The 23,969-nt window shown below is 41.5% G+C and overlaps 1 protein-coding gene across 11 annotated transcripts in view; it reads right to left on the reverse strand.

Annotated features, from left to right (window-relative positions):
• SYTL2 (synaptotagmin like 2) overlaps positions 1 to 23,969 on the reverse strand; it is a 119,466-nt gene that overhangs the window by 37,039 nt on the left and 58,458 nt on the right. For 9 of the 11 annotated variants that reach the window (XM_037840941.1, XM_037840939.1, XM_037840940.1 and 6 more), the window contains exons 2-5: positions 21,932 to 22,420; positions 14,653 to 14,804; positions 12,736 to 12,871; positions 529 to 610 (exon numbers count right to left, since the gene is read on the reverse strand). In XM_037840941.1, the coding sequence (XP_037696869.1) occupies positions 529 to 610; positions 12,736 to 12,871; positions 14,653 to 14,804; positions 21,932 to 22,032 (471 nt within the window). In that variant the 5' untranslated portion in view covers positions 22,033 to 22,420. The remainder of the gene's footprint in view (positions 1 to 528; positions 611 to 12,735; positions 12,872 to 14,652; positions 14,805 to 21,931; positions 22,421 to 23,969) is intronic. The other 2 variants (XM_037840936.1, XM_037840938.1) reach the window with 2 other exon arrangements.

Consider the following 23,969-nt stretch of genomic DNA (forward strand, 5'->3'; position numbering starts at 1 on the left):
ACATTCCATATGCTTAAAAGTGGCAGCCCCAAGTAGCTTCAGTCATTTTACTCTCTGGAGCAAGAAATCTGGGTCTTCAACAATGCAGAAACACAGTATTTATCAACTTTTTCTACCACAGTAGAGATGAATTTTTTTTTTTTTTTGTAGAATATAACATATATATCTCTCTATATATGTGGTAACTTTCCAAGTGCAATCTAACAAGTAGTTAGAGAAGAAATTTTAAAGAATGTTATGGTTACAGTTCCACAGTCTCAATTATTTCCTTATTGTGAAATATAACATATAGGCAAAAAGGTAATATCTTTCAAAGTATGCTTTAACAAGTAGTTACACAGGAAATTTCCAAAAATATTATGAGTTACAGTACCATAGTTCACAATAGAGACTTCTTATAGTAAATAGTAAAAATAATCTATATCTGGTACCAAAAAAAAAAAAAGTACAAATCATAGTGCTTTAATAAAATGAGAAAAATGGCATTCCCACCAAAAATGAGTTTTTTGACATCTGAGCTCAATTTACCTTAGCTTGAGACACAAGTGACTTCCTTGTGTTTTCCTGGGACATACCAATCACAGGGGAAGCAAGATTTGCCACACTGGAACTGCAAAAGAAACAATTATCCAGAGAATAAAACCTCACCCTTATAGCAAAGATAAATCATGCTTTGAACCTGAAAGTTATTAAGGCAGAAGAGCAGAGGAAGTTTGTGACATCAAACAGACAGGAAAGGAGAGGAGATGGGCCTAGAGATGATGAAGCAGTGAAGCAAAGACAGTGGCAGAACAGAAATGAAGACAGGCAGGAGATGAGATGAAACCATCCCTAGGAAAGCTCTGACGCTTTTATCAGGGTACCAGGCACACAAGAAGCTCACAATTTAAATTTGTAGAAATGAACACAAGTCTCCAAGTCAGCAGCTGAGATTAGATACAGAGCAGAACGTGAGCAACTGATCTCAAGGAGAGAATGTCAATGCTAAATTAAGACCTCAGAAGTTTTAGGGCCTTATTCCATTGGGCAGGGGCATAATGGCAGTGCTTACTCTAACTAAGGCAGGGAAAAACTAAAGAAAAGACAGAGGTGAGACAAGTAACTTGGGAAAGGAACAGAAGAAACAGCAGCTCTAAGAGATTCTGTGCAGGGAAAGCCCGTGGGTCTGGGCAGCTCACTGGGACACAGAGACCTTTCAACCCAACTACCCAGGCTGGCCAGGTGAATTTTTATTCAAATACAAGAGGGAAAAGGACAAGCACCATCCAGAAGTTAGAAGCCTAGAGCCAGCTTGGAGGAGTGAAGAGGATTCTCTAGATCATTATTCCCTATCCAAGGGACAGGACAGCCGCTGAGTGAGAGTAAGGAATCCCCAGAGACCGAGTTGATGGGGGTAAAGTGACTTTAGCAGACTCCATCCTGAACAACCACTCCCTCGACTGCTGAGTAAGAAGAGAGAAGAGGTCATAGCAGCCCTGGAGGGACTGGTAAACAGCCTGGTCTGACTTCCAGCTCCAGTGGCCTTACCCCAGGCATTGGCTGAAACCACTGTGCCTTGTTAAAAACCACCAGTTCTCTTGGTAGCATCCCAGAGCCAAGAGCTTGGAAAATACCTCCAAGGGGGCTGGTTTTTCACTGTGCAGCAAAGGGACCCGGGAACCCAGGAGGGTAACAACTTGCCCCAAAGCCACAGAGCTTTGCCCAAGATTATTGTCACTGAAATCGTGAGGTAGATATTCCTGAAGCTTTATTTCCTTTCCAAACCTCTGTACTTCAATTGCTATTTTTATACTTAGTCCCAGGAAAACCCGAACTCTTGAGGAAGCCATTCTTCCTTCCATTACCTCCTCATTGTTCCAGAATGGAAATATGGCAGTTGTATATAAAATATAGGCTGATCACACGGAGGTGAGGAGGTTAAAAAACGGGATGGGGATAAGGGCAGAGGATGAGGGTAAGAACTTACAATGGAGACAGAATTAAGGCTAATAGAAAAACACATTACAGGGAGACCTCTATGCAACAGGAGGGGCCACAAACTTGAATTAAGTTTCTAGAAGCCAATGTGAAAAAAGAAAACTAGTCACTGATAGAACTCACGGTGTCCATAAGATAAAAACAGCCAGTAGCTCAGGACCAGAAAACAATTTCTCTCAAATATCATTTTAGGAAGTCAATGAGTGATATGAGGAACAAGATCCTTATGACAGATGCTGTGCTCAGCTTCTCGGAGTGTTTTGTATCATCTCTCTCAGTAAATAGAACAGTCACAATAAGGAGAGGGTCTCTGAGGGTTGGCAGTGTCTCCATGGAACTCCCACCTTCTGCCATCTCCTCCCTTCCCATTCCCACTCGCCAGGCACAAAGAACAAGCAGAACCTCTCCATTCTTCTCCTTCTGCTCCCTGGAAATCCAGCTCCTGCGGCTCCAGGCCCTCAGCCCCGACTGTCCATATTGCACATCATGTTGTCCCTCCTTCCCAGAGATAAAACCAGTCTCTTTGGAGCTGTGTATTTCATGTCTACCATGTAACCTCATTCTGTGTATACATATCTTATTTCTCAGAGTAGATGGGGAGCCCCTGAAGAGCACCTTGGCCATCTTTATATCCCCTGCAGCGCCTTGCACAGAGCCTGGTACACACCTGGCGAATGACTAAATAAACGAAGGTCAACTAAGCTAGTGCCAGGGAGGCAGCAGCTGACAAGTTACCATGTTTTGTTTTGTTTTGATCCCGCTTGTTTGCCAAACTACAATGGGGCACATTATTAGACATTAAACAAAATGTCTTTGTTCTTGCTATTCAGAAAACAAGAGAGGAAGATAGAAGGCAGTCTGAACACATGGTCTGACACTAAAGTACCAGGAACTCACAGTATTCACTGGATGAAGGTGGGATACTCAGTTAGCTGTAATTCACAAGTTTTCTTAATTAGGAAAAATCAAAACAATAGTCTTTAAAAAAAGCAAAAACAAACAAACAAACAATAGTTTTATGCCTCGAACCCTGACTCTGAAAATGCAGCTACTCTCTCTAAGTTTTGGCTTTGCTTCCCTCGAGAAATACGTTGTACTTGCCTGTCTTTTATCAATAATCATTGCATCAATTACTCTTATTTGATCCTTGCAACATCCCTACAAGGTATGCATCATTCTCTCCATTTTACTCATTAGGAAACTGAGGCTTGGAGAGGTTAAGTAACCTGCTCAGTGTCACAGCTAGTTAATGAAAGAGCTGGGGATTTGAATGCAGGTGTATCTGACTCCAAAGACAATCATTTTAATGGCTAGGCTTCTGGTTTCTCACATTTTTAAAGCAGCATCTTATGACAAGAATGTAGTCAAGTGATGGTGATCCTTCCTTCCCAGTGATTCTTACATCTGTTTCTTCTTTTCCTCTTGTACTGACACTTCATTTGTCAACCACATTAGCCTCATATCTGGCTTCCTGACTCCCAAGTTCTATTCCCCGAAACCATTCAGCATTTCACCACTAATTTGGAATGGTCCAACAGGTAACATTGACCATTGTTCTAGTTTGCCAATGCTGCTGGAATGCAAAGCACCAGAAATAGATTGGCTTTTATAAAAGGGGGTTTATTTGGTTACACAGTTACAGTCTTAAGGCCATAAAGTGTCCAAGGTAACACACCAACAATCAGGTACCTTCACTGGAGGATGGCCAATGGCGTCCGGAAAACCTCTGTTAGCTGGGAAGGCACGTGGCTGGCATCTGCTCCAAGTTCTGGTTTCAAAATGGCTTTCTCCCAAGACGTTCCTCTCTAGGCCACAGCTCCTCTTCAAAATGTCACTCCTAGTTGCTCTTGGGGCGTTTGTCCTCTCTTAGCTTGTCTGGAGTAAGAGTCTGCTTTCAACAGCTGTCTTCAAACTCTCATCTGCAGCAACTCTCTCAGCTCTGGGTGTTCTTCAGAGTGTCCCTCTCGGCTGTGGCAAGCTCGCTCTTTCTGTCTGAGCTTATATAGTGCTCCAGTAATCAAAGCCCATGCTGAATGGGTGGGGCCACACCTCCATGGAAATTATCTCATCAGTTATCGCCTACGGTTGGGTGGGTCACATCTCCATGGAAACACTCAAAGGATTCCAATCTAATCAGCACTAAAACTTCTGCCCCACAAGATTGCATCAAAGAATATGGCTTTTTCTGGGGGACATAATACATCAGACCGGCACAACCGTGCCCCTCTTCGGCTCATTACCTTTCCCTGGCTTCTTGAGACCTGTGGAATGAAGTCTGAACTCAGCAAGCATCAGAGATGCTCCACCATCTGTCCCAGTATATCTGCCCCCTCTCTTCCTTTCTGTTGACCCTTTATGCCAAACAAACTGGTCTGTCTACTCACTGTTCACCTGACTCTTTGCTGTCTCTGCTCAACCTATCCCTCAATCCCTCCCTGCAAGTGTTCTCCCTGCTCTCTCTGCCCGAATCCTCTCTATCATCCCCAAGCCCAGTCCAAATCTCACCTCCTTTGTGAACTGCTCCTGTATCAGCCCCACAAGGAGTAGGTCTCCTTTGTGTCGATTCTTATAGCACATTTTACTGGTACTTTGGAGTAGGTTTGCTCCCTGCCTGCATTATTTGTTATCATGTGGTCAGATCTTCATCTATGCATGAATTATTTTTCCTAAGAAAATATGGTCTCTTTACAGCCAGATATTGTGTCTTAAATTCCTTCACAGAGGGTAGTAGACTGTGTCCTGCATATAGAACATACTCAATAAATTCCACATGAAGGGATTTTTAAACTGTGAGGCAAGCCAAACTCCTCACCCCTGTATAACTGTCTTCCTTTGGGTACCCTTCAAAAGGGACCTGAAATATCAGAATCAGCATTTAGACAAAATTAGTTTACTTTATTAAGAGGAAGATTATTACAATATTAGATTATGATAATGGCATTAGGGTCCCCCTCCTAAAAATGTCTGCATTTTAATACAAGTCTTTGAAGGTTTATAAAAGAATAGGCAAGAGGTAAGGCTTTAGGACACCCTTCAAATCACACCACTAGGCAACTGTACACTCCATCTTCCTTCTACATTATCCAGCCATAAAGCACACCAAGCACATGCCATAATTTAAAAAATTTTGAACCATAACCAGTCCTTCTCCATGAAAGAGTTAAAAATAACAGCAGACATCTTATGCTTTCTTCTGAGGCACTTTTCAGCTTAAATATTAACAGTTTATAGAACCAGAATTAAATTCCATAAGTGACTCATCCCACTGGAATGTGAGTTCCTTGGAGGCAGATGCTGTGTCTCACCCCCATACCCAGCCCAGCACGTGCTGGAGCTCAACGAAGCTTGAATGAACGAACAAACAAATGAAGAAATGGCACAGGTTTGGAGTGAAGGAAGGAAATTAGAAAATGTGCTATGTTAAGCCCTTTAAGTTAGTATTTTTTTTAAAGTAAAATATTACTTCTCAGCATACACAGTCCTCTGGTGCTATTACACTTCAGGCTATGGATTTCTCTAACACAAATATTCTTATCCAATCATAATGTGACTCTGATGTCACAGTGGAACTACTTCTTTCACAATTGATTTGGGTAAATCTGAGATCATATAGGATTAAGAAGGATTCTTCTAAGCTAACTATAAATGACTCTGCAGAGCAGGCCTCCAAGAAATGAAATCTTCACATCACTGGATGAGCTATCAATCCAAGGAAAAATATCAAATGCTTTGTCCCATAGATTGGCTCATTTTTATCCTGCCTTTGGGAACAAGGTAGGTGCCTTACACTTATGTTAGTATTGGAATGAGGGCAAATAGCTAATCCTTTTGGGAGAGGAAGATGGGTAAATATTCATACAAAAGCCTTTTTGGAATAAGAGAGAATTAGTGGGAAAAAAGCTATTTCACAGTAAAGATTTGGTTTTAACTGATTGGTTCCCAGTCAACAGAGGATAAGAGAGAAAATGGTCTAAGAAGTGAGTATCACTGAAATACAGGAAATGAAGCTCAAAGACTAGCATCAAAGACTTTAATTCTACCAAGTACAAGTTGAGGTAGGATGTGATGCAGTTTTGCTTGTAAGGAAACTCATAGTTTTCTCTCTACTTAGAGCAAAGTGCCCAGAGGAAAACCTGCCAATGTCATGGGAAGAAATACCACTGTGAAGGCTTTAATCTATTCTTCCTGAACTCATTTTGGAGACATTATGTAGGCATGTTTTTCAGTAAACGACATCACAAACCTCTGCAGCAGGCCAAGTTCCCTCCTACCCTCATGCCTTCTATTTCTCCATTTTTAATGCTCCTTTCTCTTAGTTAACCAAATTTGAGAGTGCCCCTCAAGTTCTCCTCTATCTTTTTATAAGTGGAGCTTATAAAAGGTGCTCAAGGTGATGCTTCTGAAAATAAGGGATCCTCAGAAACCCAGATCAATGAAATCTGGATGCTGCCAATTCTGTCGTTACCTTGTAGTTTCTATTTTTTTCTCGCTTCTTATTCTACTCACTCCGCTGGGAACCCTTAGAATAGAGCAGTGAACAAAACAAAATACAGTAATGAACAAAACATAGTCCTTGTCCTTATGAATTGGTGGGGTGGGGGAGGGGGACAAATAACACATACGGAAATAAATATTTAACATCATGGTGGTGATGAGTGTGATGAAGGCTAATAAGACAGGGTAAGGGCATCCATAGATGTTTACTGAGTACCTGCCGGGTGCTAGACATATTGTTATGTGCTTGGGACACAGTGGTGAAGATCCAAGCTCCCAAGCTTGAGAGAGCAATGCAGTGATTTTCAGGCCTAGGGATCTGGATTTTTTAAAAGTTCTTGGAGTATTTCTGACACACAGGCCACAATAAGAACCCCTCATTAAGTAAATCAAATAACCCCTATCACTAATTAGGTATCTCTGAGTGTCCTATGAACACCTCAAATTGCTTCTAATTGATTTCATCTCTTAAATTCTTTCAAATGTTTCCTCTTTTCTCCAGTCCTGTGGTTGGGTCTCATCTTTCACTTAAACTTCTGCTAAAATATCCTAACTGAACTGTCTGCCTCCACACAGTTGCCAGAGCCATGGTCCTAAAAAGTAAACCTGATCAAAGTCATTTAGTGGATCCCTGTGACCTAGAAGAAAAAGTCCATCCTTTTGACTGACATTCTAGGCTCCTCACAATCTTGTTTCAGCCTCCTCTTTCACAAATTGCCCACCATATCTGCCACTCTAGACCACTTCCAGACCCCCAGCATGCCATCCACTCTGCCCAAGTCTAATCAACATAACCCTTCTCATCCACCAAGAATAACCTTAAATGTGACTACTCCACTTCTTGACCAGAAGGAGGAAGCAAAATGAAGCAAAGGTTCAGTGGCTGAGAGATTCCAAAAGGAGTCAAGAAGTCATTCTTGGAGGGTATTCTTATGTGCTATATAGATAACCCTTTGTAGTTTTTAGTATATTGGAATAGCTAGAAGGAAATACCTGAAACTGTTGAACTGCATTCCAGTAGCCTTCATTCTTGAAGACGACTGTATAACTACATAGCTTATAGGGTGGGACTTTGTGATTGTGAAAATTTGTGGCTCACACTTCCTTTTATCCAGGGTACGGACAGATGAGTAGAAAAATGAGGACAAAAATTAAATGAAAATGGATGGGGGAGACGGGATGTTTTAAATGTTATTTTTTACTTTTATTTTTAACCGTATTATTACTTTTTTTTTTTTTTTTGAGTAATGAAATGTTCAAAAATTGATCGTGGTGATGAAGCACAACTATACGGTGGTACTGTGAACAAATGATTGTACATTGTGGATGACTGTATGGTACATGAATATATCTCAGTAAAACTGAATTTAAAAAAATGTGACTCTCTCCAGAAGCTTCCCTGGACAATCCCTCCCCTCCAACCTAGGCACACTCAGTGTCACTCTCTCTGTGCTCCCACAGCCTTTTAAATATACTTATCACCCCATATCATAATTTATGATTATATATGTCAGCCTTGTCCAAATGACGAATTCCTCAAGGACAGAGACCACATCTTGTTCACCCTGTAATTCCTACCTACCATCTTGTATACAATAAATACTCAGTAATTGTTGACTGACTGACTGAATGAATGAGTGGCCCTACAGAATGATTTATTCTACCGGGTACTAGCAGGACATTACATGATTGTTTTCAATCCATTGTAAACAGGGACATTTAAATACTTTATTTCCAGTAAGTAGTCTGAAAGCAAAGGTTCCATCCTCACCATTCATACTTATATCTCTTCTCTTCATCCTATTTTTCTCCACTTCTCACTCTGACACTGCCTTTCTCAGGACTTCCTTTCTAACTAATCTGCCTATGGCCCAGACTTGCTAATAGTATCCCTTGCTACTTGAAACAAAAACAGTCACTGCCCTCTGAATGATGAAATCTATTACTAGGGCTAGTTTACATATAGCCAGAGTAGCTCCCACCCTCTCAGTGTGATGTCAGGGCCCTGAGAAGCCCATGCCCCTAATAAAAATCTTTATTTCTACCTAAGAACTTGCTTCCTTTAGTAGAGGGCTCAGATCCCTATCAGGACACACAGACAGTATATCCTCTAATCTTTTAAGAACCATCAAGAACTCTGAGTCAGCCTAACAGGAAGTCCCCACGCTATGGGAGCCAGCCCATGTCTGCCTTATTCGATGTTCTCATCTGTGCCATACACCACATGGAAAGGATTATTTGTGTTGTGTGTTAGGGATAACACAAACAGGTTCAGACTCATGTTTCAGTAAGGAGCTTCAGCAACCATTAAGAAAAAGAAAGATGCCAAAAAATTCCATCCATACGGGCTTAAGTTATTAAAAAGCCAAGTATTCTTTAGGGTAGAAGGCATATTAGGTACCTTCAAAGGAGAACAGAGGTGGCCACCAGGTGACTGGGGAATATAAGGGAATGTGGCAAAATATGAGCAAAAGAACCAGAGGAGGAAGGAATTGGGAAGCATGGAATGTACCTGAGAAACTGTATCTTTTCTTCAGAGGCCTAGACCGGCCCTGTTAGCTACAGAGTCAAGACAATATAAGCTACCAGAGGAACCAGTCCTCACAGAGGCAATCGTAAAGGAAGAGAATAAAGAGAGAGAAATGAAAAGGTCAGTTACTTTCAGTCTCCTTCAGTTCAAGGACACACCAACAGGGAGCCATCTAAGGCTCTGGTTGATAGAGGCTATTAGGCTCTCAGCACTGGCTGGAGCACCCAAACCTCTTTTACCAGAACATGTCACCTCAAATAACAAGGGAAGGATGCTCATCCCTGACAGGCCTACCTCTATAGTCAGCACATGTTATACCTCATTTATTGCCAGGGTCTTGAACTAAATGGAAGAGAGTCTTATATCCTTATTTTGTACTCCTCACCTTGGCTCCGTCAAGTCCTGTGGATTACCATGTAAATGTTCCCCAATTGTTTACTGGGGGCAAAGCATGCCATCAAAGCATGGTTCAAGGACTCCTGCCAGTCCATGAACTGTTCGTTACCAGTCCACATGAGATCAGTAGAGAAATTGAGAGTATGTATTTAGAAATATTTACAACAATTTGCTGAGCTATTCCAGCACACGATGAGTGGGGTTATATTTTGCATGCCTTCGTTGTTGTCTCTATTTCATTTTTCTACTATATTTTCATTATATTCTACGAAGGGTATCAATCTGTGCTAGCTTGGGGGGGGAGGGGAAGCAAAACTGGTCCATCATGACAAACTGTTTGTGAAGCACTGGTTTAACCACCACTGCCCAACTGAAAATCAATAACCAGAACTACAACTGTGAGAATTTCGAGTTTTCCCTTTGTCACTCCAGACAGAATCTTGTTCTCGGCTCCTCTGCTCATCAAACCTCTCTCTGCTTCCTTGTGCAAACAAAGGTGAGTTTAGAAAGAACAACTTTAGCTGCCAATGCTTGAGTACATGCTGGGTACCCACAGCATTTTAATTCTTCTTGGGCAGGACCCCAAAGAACTGTGCCCACAGCAGAAAGAAGGACTTTTTCAGAGAGCCTATCAGAAAAACTCTTTCAGAAACTGCAGTAGCCTGTCATGGCTGGCTCACCCTCTCCAATCCCTAACTCCTGGTTAAGAAAATATTGACAGGTGTTGAGTCATTCTATTAAAGCTCACTTAGTCTAAAAGCACAGGCCCCAAAACACACTTAACACTCCCAGTTCACAAAGGTTAAAGTATAGTTGAGAAACACTGCAGGAACTTGATATGGAGTAAAGCAGTAGTTTCTGACACAGAAAGGAGGAAGTAGAAACCAGTCCCTTCTATGGTTCTGGATGATTACCTCCTTGCCACGTATTAGAGTGTGGGCCTTTAATGAGCAAAGCACACTGGATGTGTCTAACATCTTCATTCTCGCCTTTTCAACCATGCTTCATCCATGTGATAATAACACAATTATAATTCCATCTGGAAACTGTCAATTTCCTTTCTTCCTGAAAAGTTCTGAGTGGTTTCTACACACCGTTTCATTTAATCTCACAACATCCTGGTGAGACAACTCTACTCTGATTTGTAGATGAGACCCAAAAGATCACACAGGAATGCATTAAATAACAGAGATGCCAATTATGAAAGCTACACTATTATTGGCCTCCAAGTGAGGAAGAATGGGAGAAAGCCCACCATGGGCCATGAGGAAAATGAGTTGGGCTATGAGGGCAGTGGCATCTGTTGTCCCTCAGGCCATTTGGAATGGGAGGACAGGAAATCTGACCCAGATAATACTGTGCAATGGGGCCAGTTTATCTTTGATGCGTCCAATTTCTCTCCTTTCTCCCTTGATGGCACTTGCACCCTCATCCCTTAGCTGGTTAGTGCTCTGCTGCTCCTCAACCCTCGTTAAACCTGACTCCTAGTTGCTGCGCTCCACTACTTGGTGGTGAATCTAAGTGACTGTGTTCCCTCTCCTATGTTTTCTAATATTTAAGGTTTTCTACTTCCTTATGGAAGAAGGCCTTCTCTCCATTAGGGGGATTGAAACTGGTAATTTGGAGCCACCAAGGGAGAAGGGTAGGGTTCTGAACACCCTCCCTGGGGCCTCCTGAAATATCTGTGTATAGGCAGGAGAGCCCATGCTTCCATTTACTGAGCACCTACTATGTGCTGTGTGTGGACTGAGTTGAGAATTCTACATTACTAGCTGGATAAATTCTCACTAATGCTGCTAGCAACTGATAATTATTCCCATTTTACAGCTGAGGAGAAAAAGGCTCAAGAAGTTAAAATCACTACTAGCTCAAGGTCACAGTACCAATTAGTGGCTACCATTTCGGTGTTCTAACCTCTAGCCAACATGGCCATTACAGATACAACAGAACATTACAAATAATCCCAGTGGAGAACCAGTGCAGCCTACCAGCCATGGAAAACAAAGTGATCCCTGCTCCAACAGGGAAACGGGTAAATAATGGGTACATGAATAAAGTCAGTATTCCATTACCCAAGTAACATAACTTTACTCATATTTGGCTCTAAAATGCCTATTGATACATATATCATGTACCCTCCCCCCTCAATTGCAAACTCTGTGGAAACATCCCTATTTCTCCTTTGCCTCAGCCTCAGACCCTGACTCAGTGGCTATACTAACAGCAAATTCATTGACTTCACCCCAGTCAGAGATTAAATTGTCTTCACTGGGGAGCTAGAGAAAAAAATGCAGCTCCTCTTCCCAACAAAGATAAACAAGTATAGCTAATGGACACTGAGAGGAAGATCCCTGAATACCTAAAAGCAAATCATCATGCCTCAAAAGGTTTGCGGCAATGTAGCCTACCATTGGCTACTTCTTAGAATGTAGCCTACCATTGGCTACTCCTTAGAAAGCATGTACAAATATGCATTTTGATTGGACAGATGATAACATGTATGGAAAACACCAGAAAATTAAGACTGAAATATTGAGGACAATCTGCATCTTTAGGAAGCATTCATGTGCCAGGTTTTCTACATATATCATCGCTACTTCTCACCATAGCCTTTCCAGGTAGATAGTATCATCCCTAGTCTATAGTTAAGAAAATAGACTCAGAGTGGTTAAATGAATTGCCCATGGTCAAATGGCTAATAAATGACAGATTCAGGATTTGACTTTGTGTCTGTCTCCCAAGCTTGAGTTTCTTCCACTGCACCAGGCTGTTGCAATTTGATCATCACTCGTCTCTTCTCAGAAATGACTTGCTCTCCTTTATTTGTTTTAGAATACACTTTCATTTGACTTCAAGGGGAAATCCTTAATACAAATAAAAAATAGCTCTTGCTGGTGCTAGAAGAAATCACCACTTAACATTTTAATTTTATTTAAGATTTAGATTTAATAGAAATTCTGGAAGCTGAGAAAGGATACTGTTCAGGCTTTGTCCCAATCAGGGCTCAGAATTCTCTTGTGCCTCACCCACTTCCCCATGTCCCCAAGGACAGTCTGGCATTTGTACTCATAGCCTGCCATTCTGCCCATTCATCACACCAAGCCATGAATCCCACATGCAGCAGTTCTCCCCACAAGGTATGTGTTTTGTATGTGTGTGTGTTTATACATACACATGCAAAATTTCCCATTTAACCATTTTTTAATGTATTAATTACAGTCGCAAGGTTGTGGTACCATCACCATCATTACCATCCATTACCAAGACTTTTTCATGACCCTAAATAGAAACTCTGTATCTGTTAAGCAATAAACTGCCACTCACAAGTTCTGTCTTACCTTGGGCTTGTTGGTGCTGCATCTTCTTCTGGCTCTTCTATAACACCAGCGAGCTCTGGGGTAAGCAAAGCATCTTTGTTGACATTATTCACCCAGCTTTCCTTTGTCCTATTTTCTCTGTCCTTACTGTGCTCTGCTGAAACAGAAAGCAATAAAGATGGGAAGGTTATCTCTCACCTCTCAGACCTAAACTCCCTTATTGGCTCTTATCACAGAAGGCTCAAAATTGAACCTCAGGCCTGCCCGGAGAGCCAAGGCAATCACTAATAAGCCTGAGTGCTGAGGACCAGGATCATGTCTGTGAGAGAAGTCAGTACATTCCATGATGTTAGCGCCCCCCAAGTAGAGTCTCCAGTGGGTGTATCTTTTAATGGGCAGGTAACTCTAGGGATCACTTAGGCAAATGTCTGATCTGAATTGGGGCCGGGATCAAATGTGTCAGGGGCTGCACCGTGCATGGACTCCTCATTGTGACTGGAGCATATCATTATCAAGCATTACTGAATATCTACTATATTCTCTATGCTGGGCTCTGGGATACAAAGGGGAACAAATGCTTTCAGTTTGGAACATTCTTCTTCACTGCCTCCTCCTCATTCCCCCAGTGTCTGCATATCCAAATCCTACATACTGCTCAATATCCAGCTCAGATGCCAGTGCCCCCATAAAACCTCTGTGCTCCTCCTTCAGGAAATTCTCTTTTGCCTCTGAATACCCAGGATTCTTTATCAGAAACTCCTCAATAATTAACATCAACTGAGTGATGACAAAGTGCCAGGTACTCGGCTGAGTTCTTTGCATGCATTATCCTATGAGGTAAGCACTATTTTTTGTTTACAGACATGGATATTGAGGATCAGAGAGTTCAAGAAACTTGCCTAAGGCCACAAAGCTAGTAAGTTCCAGGAATACTTTCATCAGTGTTAAGAAAATGAAGCAATACCATGGCTCCCAACTTACAAATAAATTTCAGGGTGGTATCCCCCATAGGTCTCTTTATAAATAAGTCTTAATTTCTTCAACTGCAAAATGGAGTCACCAGTACTAACCTGTAAACTTCATGACTTCTGAAGGTCTGAGTGGTTTTGAAAAGCAAGAGGACTGCAAGCAATGCATGGCACATACATACTAAGCAGTCAGTCATTATCTGCAAGGGAGTGTGGCTCTGAGTCAGAAAGACTTTGAAATCCCAGCTCTGCCATTTGCCAACTCTATATGGGCTTGGGCAAATTACTTAACTTCTCTGAGCTCTATAGTCTCCATATATAGAATGGAGATAATAATACTCACCTTACAAGATTGTTGTGATAATAATAGAGAATGCATGTCAAGCATATATCAGATGTTCAAAGATAACTATTTTCCTTATTGAGAATAGACTAGAAGACATGGGCTGTTCTCAGGGTAAAAGTTTACACTGACTAGTCCAGAGTTGAGAAAAGGCACACAATAAATTTATCATGAATTTAAAAGAATTCTAAACAAGCCCTCCAGTCATTTAAATGATATACTTGGTTGATTATCAAGTATATCATTTAACTGTCAAGGTCATTTAATGGAGAAGTCTGTTCTCTGTCTAAGCCCCTCACCCTACTCAGAAGAAAAAGTTCTGAATCTTCAGAATTAAAAGCCAAAGAAAGAAGAGGTGGTAGGTCCACTGTAAACCCCAATTATCTATACAACATCTAAACATGACCCCTAAAGGGCTTTCTATGTCCCTCTACACCACACTGAGTCACTTGGCCCTGCCAGGGCAAGAGGATTTTGAGCTAGAGGGCTAAACATTATGCACAGTGTACCTCCTAATGATTTCCCTCAGCACATTTCAGTAATGATTCCGACACCCTTCCCTTCTGGCTCTGGACACCTCCTCCCAAACAAATGCTGGCTCTAAGTGTACTAATCAAATCATCTCACCTGCTATCTGGGGCCTCTTCTTTCTCATGGATGCTCTGACGATATCTGCACCATGAATTTTGTCTTTGTGCCTTTTTGCCTTGGCTTCATAAAACCATCGGCCACTCATATTCTTCAGCTGCTGTTCATCCTTAATTTTTTCAGCCAAATGTCTGTAAAAGGAAAAGAGCTTTACCTCACAGAGAACCCATGGTAAATAAATGAGTTCTCTGTGACAGTGCATAAAGAAATTTGTAAACATACAACCAAAACAAAGCTCTCAGTGTTTTAAAAGATTCCACAAACCTCCCAGATGACCAATAAATGTATGTTCCCTTAAATGAGAAGTCAGGGAAGTCAAGGTTAACATTTTTTCAAAATTCAAAGAGTTAATCCATGATCGCTAGATGATGTCTGAAATTTCTCAAGATTCACTTTTTTTTGGCTGCAGTCTTCTGTGTCCACTATGCAAATGCAAATACCCCAGGGAAGGATGAGCTATCACTGCTTCCCTGAGCCTTGGTTTCCTTATCTGTAAAAAGGGTTAATAATATTAACCCACCTCATGGGGTTGTTCTGAGGATTAAATTAGCTAATGCCTGTAAAGAGCCTTCTGCATATGCCCAGCACCTAATAAACACTGGATGAATAAACAGTGGGCTAGTTGTCAGCTCATCAGTCCTTTCCATTTTGGTGAAATGAGCTTATTAGGGAATTTCCTGGAATCCAGTGGAGGGGAGTGGGGAGTTGAGGGGGATATTATGTCCCTGGTGCTTAAGAAAAGGCAGGCTTGAATCAGGGGAGGACCAAATTTGAGGGCAGTGGGTGAGGGGGAAGGAGGAGCAGAGGCAAGTTCCATTTGTGCAGATACTGCTTTTAAGGTTTCCACAATCATTCATACTCAATGAAAAGCTAAAACCTGAAGAACAAATTAAATACTGCCCTCCTAAAGTCTCCCTAATTTGCACTGGCTGGAAAAATATTGTTCTAATTGACAAGTCTTTTAACCTCTGCACATTTATCTCTACATCCTTCCCAATAAAATAAGAGTAACAAAATCTTTTCTAACAAATAAAGACATACGTAAAATAAAGTGGAATAAAAGCCTTAAGGAGACTTTGAACTCTTGGAAGATAATATACTACATAAACCCAAGAAGGCTTTATGATTGTCATTAAAGCTAATATTCATGATTCCTCAAGTAGCAAATCTAAGTATTTTAGCCTGAAAATGTGAATGGGCCAAGGTGATAGCAGTGCTGTGTGTGAGGGTTGCACAGAGGCATACCTGGAAGGGCAGGAAACAGGAGGGGTAGTTACCCTGGGTCTAGCAAGGATGTCTCCTCCCCCCAAGCAAGCTTAGAGAGTGTTCAACTCTCTGCTGGAACATCCTCCCCTTTCCCAATTATCCAGGAAGAAGTGATCCTGCCCCAAACCTCAATCGCAACCCTTGGCCACACAATGCTGTCAGAACAGCCCATCACCAAATCCTGATTGGGACAGCATCATCATTTCATATTAAATGTTTCTAATGGTTTCCCATTGCCTAAGGCTTTCAGCAGAGCAAATGCTCTCTGCTGGGCTGGAGTTCAAGTTCATTTCCACAACAGAGAAGTCATTGGACCTCTTCCTGGTTAGATCCTGAGCTCCTGAGGGCAAGGCCTACAATCTTTGGGTCTTTAGTGTCTGGAAAATAGTAGACTTTTATTCAGTGCTTGAGGAATAAAGAAATATCACATGAGGCCCTGACCACCTGGTTTAAGGTTACCTTTTCAGATTTATGTTCTAACACTTATCCTGGTGACTAAAATTCTTACTGTTCTCCAAACTGCTCTTTCATGTCTCTACACTTCTGTAGCTGATAGAGGCTGGAAGGTGTGGCAGAAAGGCCATGGGATTTGGAGTCTCCCAAAGTTCGGTTCTGACCTTTCTTAGATGTGTGACTTGGGCAAGTTACTGAACCCCTCTCAGCTTCAGTCCTTGTTTGTAAAGATGGGGTTAAGACTTCCTCTGCAGAACCCCTGGGATGATTAAATGAGGTGTTTATCTGAAAGTACCCAGCAGCATCCGCATTTTGGTAGGAGGCCAATGAATGTGAAGCCTCTTGCGATGTCTTTCCCTCCCTTCTCTATTAGCACATTATTCCTTCAAGATCTAGTTCAAGCACCACTCATGGGTGAAGCCTTTCCTAACTCCTGAGGGCACAGCTCAGCTAGCTCTTTTCTATGCTTCCACAACACCTCTGCTAGGGTACTTACCACACTGGGTTCTAATGACCTATTTGCACATCTATTCAGCCCAATAATATGTGAACTCTGCAAACTCCTTGGAGGATTGCATCTTAATTGCTTTGTAATGCCAGCACCCAGCAAAGAGCCTAGCACAGAATGGATACCCAGCAACTGTTTCTTGAGTGAATAAATCAAATGAACAAATAAATGCTCAGCAGCCACCCCAGTCTGGGTCATGCAAAAGATGAAAAATAAGATTCTGTCCCTGCTGGGGTTAAGTGAATCATACCCCATCACAATGGCAGTGCCTTTCTCCTGATGAAGCAGGACATGCTCATCTCTCAGCAGAATAGGAAAAAAAAACATATAATGAGATATGTCATCAGTCATCATCTGTTGGAAAAAAACCACAAACCCTCATGGTAGAACAACTCCCCATTTCTCTTCATGTGGTCATTTATTTTTGCTGTACAATTGAAAGGCATTTTGCAGGGTTCCTTGTGTAACCTTGACCTGCTCCTGTCTGCAAGCCCCTGCTTTCAATGCACAATGAGCACACACTGTATGAGTCAGAATCACTAGAACACATGGCCCCTGAACAATCTGGTAGCCGTTATTGAGGAATTGAGAATTGGGTGTCTGGCTCATTTGTTTCAAAGTGGCAAAAGAGGAAATTCTTTCAAATTTAATAAGTGCTACTTATGAATTTCCTAACATGATAATCACTACTAGTTTTAATAAATCAATTTTCCTTTTCCTATCTTAGTCATCTGGGATATTTAATAAATGAATACATATAGGTGATATAACAGTCCAAATTTGTAAAGATACAGATCTTTAAAAGAAATATCCCACCATATATGTGGTCCCTTTAAAATCTTCTCTATCAACCCACACTAATCTCTCATTTTTTTCTGAACTGTAACCTTACCAATCAAATTAGCACTTGATTCTCAAATTGTTGTACCATCTAGTTGAAGTGGGAAAAGGGGAGTCCTCTCCACACATGCACATTGTGCTAAGTAGAGAGCTGAGTATAGAGTAGATGCTCAATAAATACCTATGGGCTGGGTGGGAAGGAGCAAAAGCTGAAGAGCACTCAGTTCAGAGAGGACATGGTCCTGCTGGTCCTCCAGGCAGAATGATGCCAGTTCTCCAGCTAATACTTAGAAAGCATCTGCTTTGTACTGACCTACAGGCTTGGTACCTAACACACATCACCTCATTTAATCCTCACAATCTCACCACGGAGTACAAAGAATTTAGTCAATTGCAAAAGATGGCCCTCTTGCCTCCTGTATATGTTAAAGGCCAAATCTAAATCCTGCCTGGTTATTTGTTCATTCATTACTTCATTAATTCCCTATTATGTGCCAGGTATATGGCAGGAATTATGCATAGAAAAATTCAATCTTCAGCCACAGCTGTCAATGTCAACTCTTGTGGTGGAGGCAGAGCTTGAGTACTTGTAGGAGAAAGCCAAGAAAGCAACAATGCCCTCCAGACTGGTTTGAGCACTTTCCCCAACCCCCTTTTCCTCCCTGTGCTTATCTATGTACATCCCAGCTTCCAGCTATTCAAGATGATGGGTTCATTAAGCAAAGCCACACATCACAGGCAGGACCTGGGGTGTTATCTAGTCAACTATGGATAAGAAGCAACAGCAGGCTGGCTAGAGAGGTTGATTCCCCAGCCTTATTTTTTTTTTAATCCCGCAGTACATGCTGAGCAAAATGGTTAGACTGGGTGATTTGAATGTACTCTTAGATGTTTGTTTTGAATGTGAGGGCTGAAAGGGACCTTAGATAGTTACAAATGGTCTTACTTTATAGATAAAACAATTGAGATCCAGAGAAGTTAAGAAACTTGCTCCAGGTCACACTGAGCGGGGACTGGAAGTTAGCCTGATTCTTAGCCAACGCTCTTTCCACTACCTCATCCTGCCTCAGAAAGCCAAACATGATTTTGGTTTTTAAGACGGCTTTCAAACTTCACTTTTCTACCAAGGGACTCAATTGTTGATAGAAGATCTGAAAATCAACACACAAAAAAACAAATTAAACTACAAATGTTCCTTACAGTGGAAAATGAGAGACATGCATCCCTCATATTGTGGACATATTACAGAGCCCCACTATCTGCTGAAAGGCAGCACTGTAGGTAGAAAGTGCACAGGCTTTGGAAATTGATAAACAAGGCTCCCAATCTCACAAGGCACTTAACCTCTTTAACCCCGTTTCCTCATCTGTTGAGTGGGTTCAGCTACACTGTCAGGAGAATGAAATGGGAAAACCTATGTGAAGCTCCATATACAATATTGTCACTTCACAAATGTCAGTTCCTTTCCACTTTCCTTTGACAGAAAATACCACCAGGCATTCTGGAAAGCAGTTGTTCAATGACAACTGCCTTCATTTAAAAGAATCTAGGCCTTAAGGAAGCAGCTGAGAATCATAAGATGTGGTCACAGTTGAGATGATATCTACTGCAAACACACCCATCACTGTAGATGTGGTTGGGGGTGGGGGGAGGTAGTGGGAGTGGTGTGTAGACGCACATGTGCAGCGATTTCCTGCTGGCAGTGTGACCCAAAGCACAGGAAATACCACATCTAGCAGTGTGTCATTTTCGAACCATAAAAAACTAAAATTATATATGTGCATGTATGGTGGTATTTCTTTTAAAAAGAGAGAGAGAAATGGAGAGAAAAAGGATTCATCCTCATGTCTGCTTCACTGCTAGTGTGTGAACTCTCTCCACATTGCAGTTGGGAAGCAAGCTGAGTAGAGTGGAAATAACCGGGCACTACACTCGTGCCTACAGGTAGAGAGGTAGCATGTAAGACAGCCGTGGAAACAGAGATCTGGAACTGTTACCTTCTTAACTCTATCCAGAGATATCATGGTGGATAATCACTTGGGTTCAAGTTGATGGTCTATCATTAACAGGTTGAGTGATTTGGGAACTGGACATTTCCTCTTTATGACACTCACTTTCTTATCCGTGAAATCAGGATAGGAGGTAACAGACCAAATCGCCGTCAAAGTGTCTTGGATGAGGATGCGTGTGAACAACTCAAAGTGCTAAATATATGAGGAATGGCAAACAGATTTCAACTGGAATGCCAAATCTCTTCAATCAGTTGTAAAACCATAATAAAAAAGAATCTGAGGCAATGCTTGGGCTCAGTGGAAATCCATTAGGGACACCCTCATGGCTGTGGGAGGATTATACTCCAAAGTTCCTAAATAATTGGCATTTGAAAGAATAGTCTTTTGTTTTAGTGGCAGGTCTGCCTTTCTAATGATTTTTTTTTTTTTTTTTTTTTTTTTTTTGCAGTATGCAGAGGTGTGAGAAGCACTGGACCAGGAGCTTTTCTTATCCTGACTTTGGCATGTCCTAGCTGTGTGACCTAGGACAAGTGATTTTCCTCTCTGAGCCTTACCTTTTTCATCTGTAAAATGACTGGTATGGACCAAAATATTTCCTTTCCAGAGCTGTCAGTCTCTGGCTCTGATGAAAGAGCCAAAGACAGACAGTTGAGGAGATGGTGAAGGGGCTGACAAGCAAAAGTCCATGTGCAGCATTTCCAGAAGCCAGAGACCCAATTCTGGTTCCACCAGCCCAGAAGCAGAATAGCCTCAGACCCTTCCCCTCTGTCTTAAAGCAAATAGGGAGTCAGAGTAAGACTTCTCTCGTGTGGAGCAGGCCACACATTGGGCTTCTTTGGGTGTCCACAGGCTCTGGGCCTCATGCACATCTGCGCTCCCTCGTGCACCCTGCCACTCCTCCCCAGCCCCAGGGTCCCGGACTGGCCCATGCCCAAGTCAACATGAGGTGCTTGGTGCCCAATTAGCAAGTACCCCAGAGAGAGATGGTAGTAGACAGAGTCTGACTCACACCAGATTCTTTACCACCCCAAGCCTTGTTCCTATCGTTCATAAAAGCAGTACACCTACAGGGTGTGTGATCTTGGGCAATTCACCTGATCTATCTCAAAGTCAATTTCATCACATATGAAATGAGGTTAATAATATCCTCTCTCCCCCATAATCACATAGGAGTGTTGTGAGAGCAGAAGAAATAATGGTGTATAAACCCTCTGCAACTTGTTAAGCACTGTCTATATACAAGTTATTAGTAGTGGTCATCATCAGACACTCCGTAGTGATGGAAGTGAATTTTAGCAAGTTCTTTTATGAAGCATCCATGTTCAATTAGGGTCAAAATATGGAAAATGATGCAAATAAATCCATTATTCATGATTTTTGTGTCCCAGAAGTAAGAACATGATCCCTGGGTCTCCTTTTTGGATAGCTCCTGGGATGGGGATCAAAAAAAGACTACTACTAACCTAGATTCAGGAAGTCTTTCATTGCTTTCAAAGCCCAAGATTACACAGGCAGTGAATGGCAGGACCTAGACTCAAGCCCAGTTCTTCCCCATCCTGGTCTGGGGCTCTCCCTACCACGAAGGTGAGCAAAAGTGGTAGGAGTGGTGCCGCGGAATATTTGAGATCCCCTGACATAGACAGTGTGTCAGAGTGGCCATTCTTCTTGTTGGTCCTAAATTAAAGGAAAAAGTGGCTTGGTTCCAAGAGTATTTTGAATTTTGCTTTTGAAACCAATTCAAATATTTCTGAAAATATGCATGTTCAAATGTGAGCTACTTCTCAATTTATTTGCTTTTAAAAATTTTAGAAATGTTAAACATTTCTAATTTGATTCATGATTCAGTAAAAAAAAAAGTAGATGTATATATCCATGGATTTACATGTATGCGTATGTGGGTGTATATTTCATTTTAAACTCAGTATTTAATAAATTAAAGGAGTTTAGTTAGGTTTTTAACCAAGACCCTATTTCTGACAGGAGCCCCTATGGGATAAATTAAGAGACACCACGGAGGAACAAGTTCTGTCCAGGAAGTAGACCTAAAATTGGAATCCATAAGTTTAGGCTCCAAGTCAGAACTACCATTTATGTTTAAAAAAAAAAAAAAAAAGTGTCCCATCTTTTTACAGACCACCCCTTCCTTCCCTCATGCATAAGGAATCATCTGGTCCCTTACCTGACTCGCTCGTCTTCAGCCCTCTTCAGGTCAGCATCCCTCTGCAGAACCTTCATGATGGCCTCTTGCTCCTCCTCTGTCAGAAAGCTTAAGTCAATCATTTTGAAAAGTGTATACAAAGATAATAGTAACAAATCTGGCTTAGAATTCTCAAGACTAAACAAAGAAGACTGCAGCCAGGATGATCAAAAGTGAAATAAAGTAATATCTTGTTTATTTCTGCAGCAAAAGTCTTATTTTGGCTCAGCAAAAATTTTGAGTGGCTGATAGCAAAATCATAAGCACTCTTTTCCCACAAGGAAGTCGTGGTCCATGGATGACGTTGAGAAGAGGCTCTCAGAAGGATGCAGCATTCCTTGCCAGACAGGTCACTTGTTCTACAGCAGCATTCCACGCACACTCCCTCTCTGGGTCAGTCTAAGACACGGCTTATTTTCCCTCTGCCCTCGTTGTCAACTTGATGAAAGGCAGGTACATCGGAGGCATCACCTGTATGGGGAATCAAGAGACAGCAACCACCAGTGAAAGGCAGTTCCCATATGCACTGCTCATTATTACAGGATTTAAAATATGCCCAGGGAAAAATAAAGATGTGAGATGGTCTTTGAGATCAGGAAAACCAGTTCTGCTGGCTTCCTGAGTGAATGGCAAATGCATCATGAAACATGCTGCAGCCCAATTCCAGATGGCCAAGATGGAGAGCACAGAAAAATGCCTGTCAATGTTTAACGATCCGCCTGAGAAAAGAGATGGACGCAAAAAGGAATTGGTTCTCTCTCTGCAAACTCCTGGGACACTAGGCTAAAAAAAGTCATGCTTAAGGTCAGTAAGACCAGGGGAAATGTGATTGCAGTTGTCAAATGATTATGGGTAAGAAACTAGAAGTAAAAACTCGTAAATGCTTGCTTCTTCACAAGTAGGAATATGCACGGTATAGCTGTGCACTCTAATGAGAGGAGGAATCTGTAGAAGTAGTTTGCACAACAGTGAGATTTCTCATTTTTCACCCAGCCCCACCGCTAACCTTTGCTGGGCCTGGAGTAACCTACCAAGCTTGTCTCTCTTCATTTCTGAGAAGAAAGAACACTTACTGACGTGTTTGTATTAACTAGGAGAAAGGAAAAGAGCAAAGGAGAGGCAGAATTTCAAAATACCCTACTGTCCACAGTGAGCATTTTTGAACAGAACCAGGGGTGAGAGTCCTGTTTTCTTAAACCCATGTGCAATGAAAAAGAAGGTGAGACCTGAACAATGCCATAGCCAAAAAATAAATCAGGGATTATCTATTCCAGGGGTGGGGCCCTTTTAGCAACAAGTGCAGCGCTGCACATGTAGTAGACACTTAAAAACATGTGTTCAGTAACTTTTAAAGCAGCATCATGTAAGAAGAAACTAGAGTGTATACATGAGTAAGTAAATTTTATGACTTAATTATTTGCTTTTTGGCAAAACAGAAATACAGAGAAATACTCCCTCCATCACTTGTTAGCTGTAAACCATCATTAGGCAAGTTAACTACCATTTTGAGGCTTAGTTTTCTTATTTGTACTTGACATTAGGACTTCCCTGACAAGTTGTAGGGATTTAATGAAATAATGAATATAAAACAGCAAAGATCTTATATTGTACACAAAAAATAGCTACTAAAAATATATACCTTTAGCTTCCAAATCCACCTACCACTAGTCTCATTCTAGCTTTGCTCCTGTATTCACACTTCTCTTCTATCCAGCTGAATAAGATTGCGATTGACTATGTATTTTCCTTTTCTCCTGTTTACATTACTTCTCTTTCTGATTCAGACTTCATGGGCAGGTACTCTGATAACTTTTGTTTTATCTTCCTGTTTCTCTTTGCATATTACCCACAGTGACTATTCAAATAATTATTGCTAAGAGATTACTTCATTCTCTTTTTAAAATTTGCATGGTCTTGCATATGTTTTTACCTGATTGTCTTGAAAACAACTCATTCTTCAAGACCAGTCAAAGCTACCACCTTTAGAAAGCCTTTCCTCACCTCCTGAGGCAGAGTGAAA

Source organism: Choloepus didactylus, chromosome 6 (assembly GCF_015220235.1).
Source record: "Choloepus didactylus isolate mChoDid1 chromosome 6, mChoDid1.pri, whole genome shotgun sequence".
In the NCBI taxonomy this organism is placed as follows: Eukaryota; Metazoa; Chordata; class Mammalia; order Pilosa; family Megalonychidae; genus Choloepus; species Choloepus didactylus.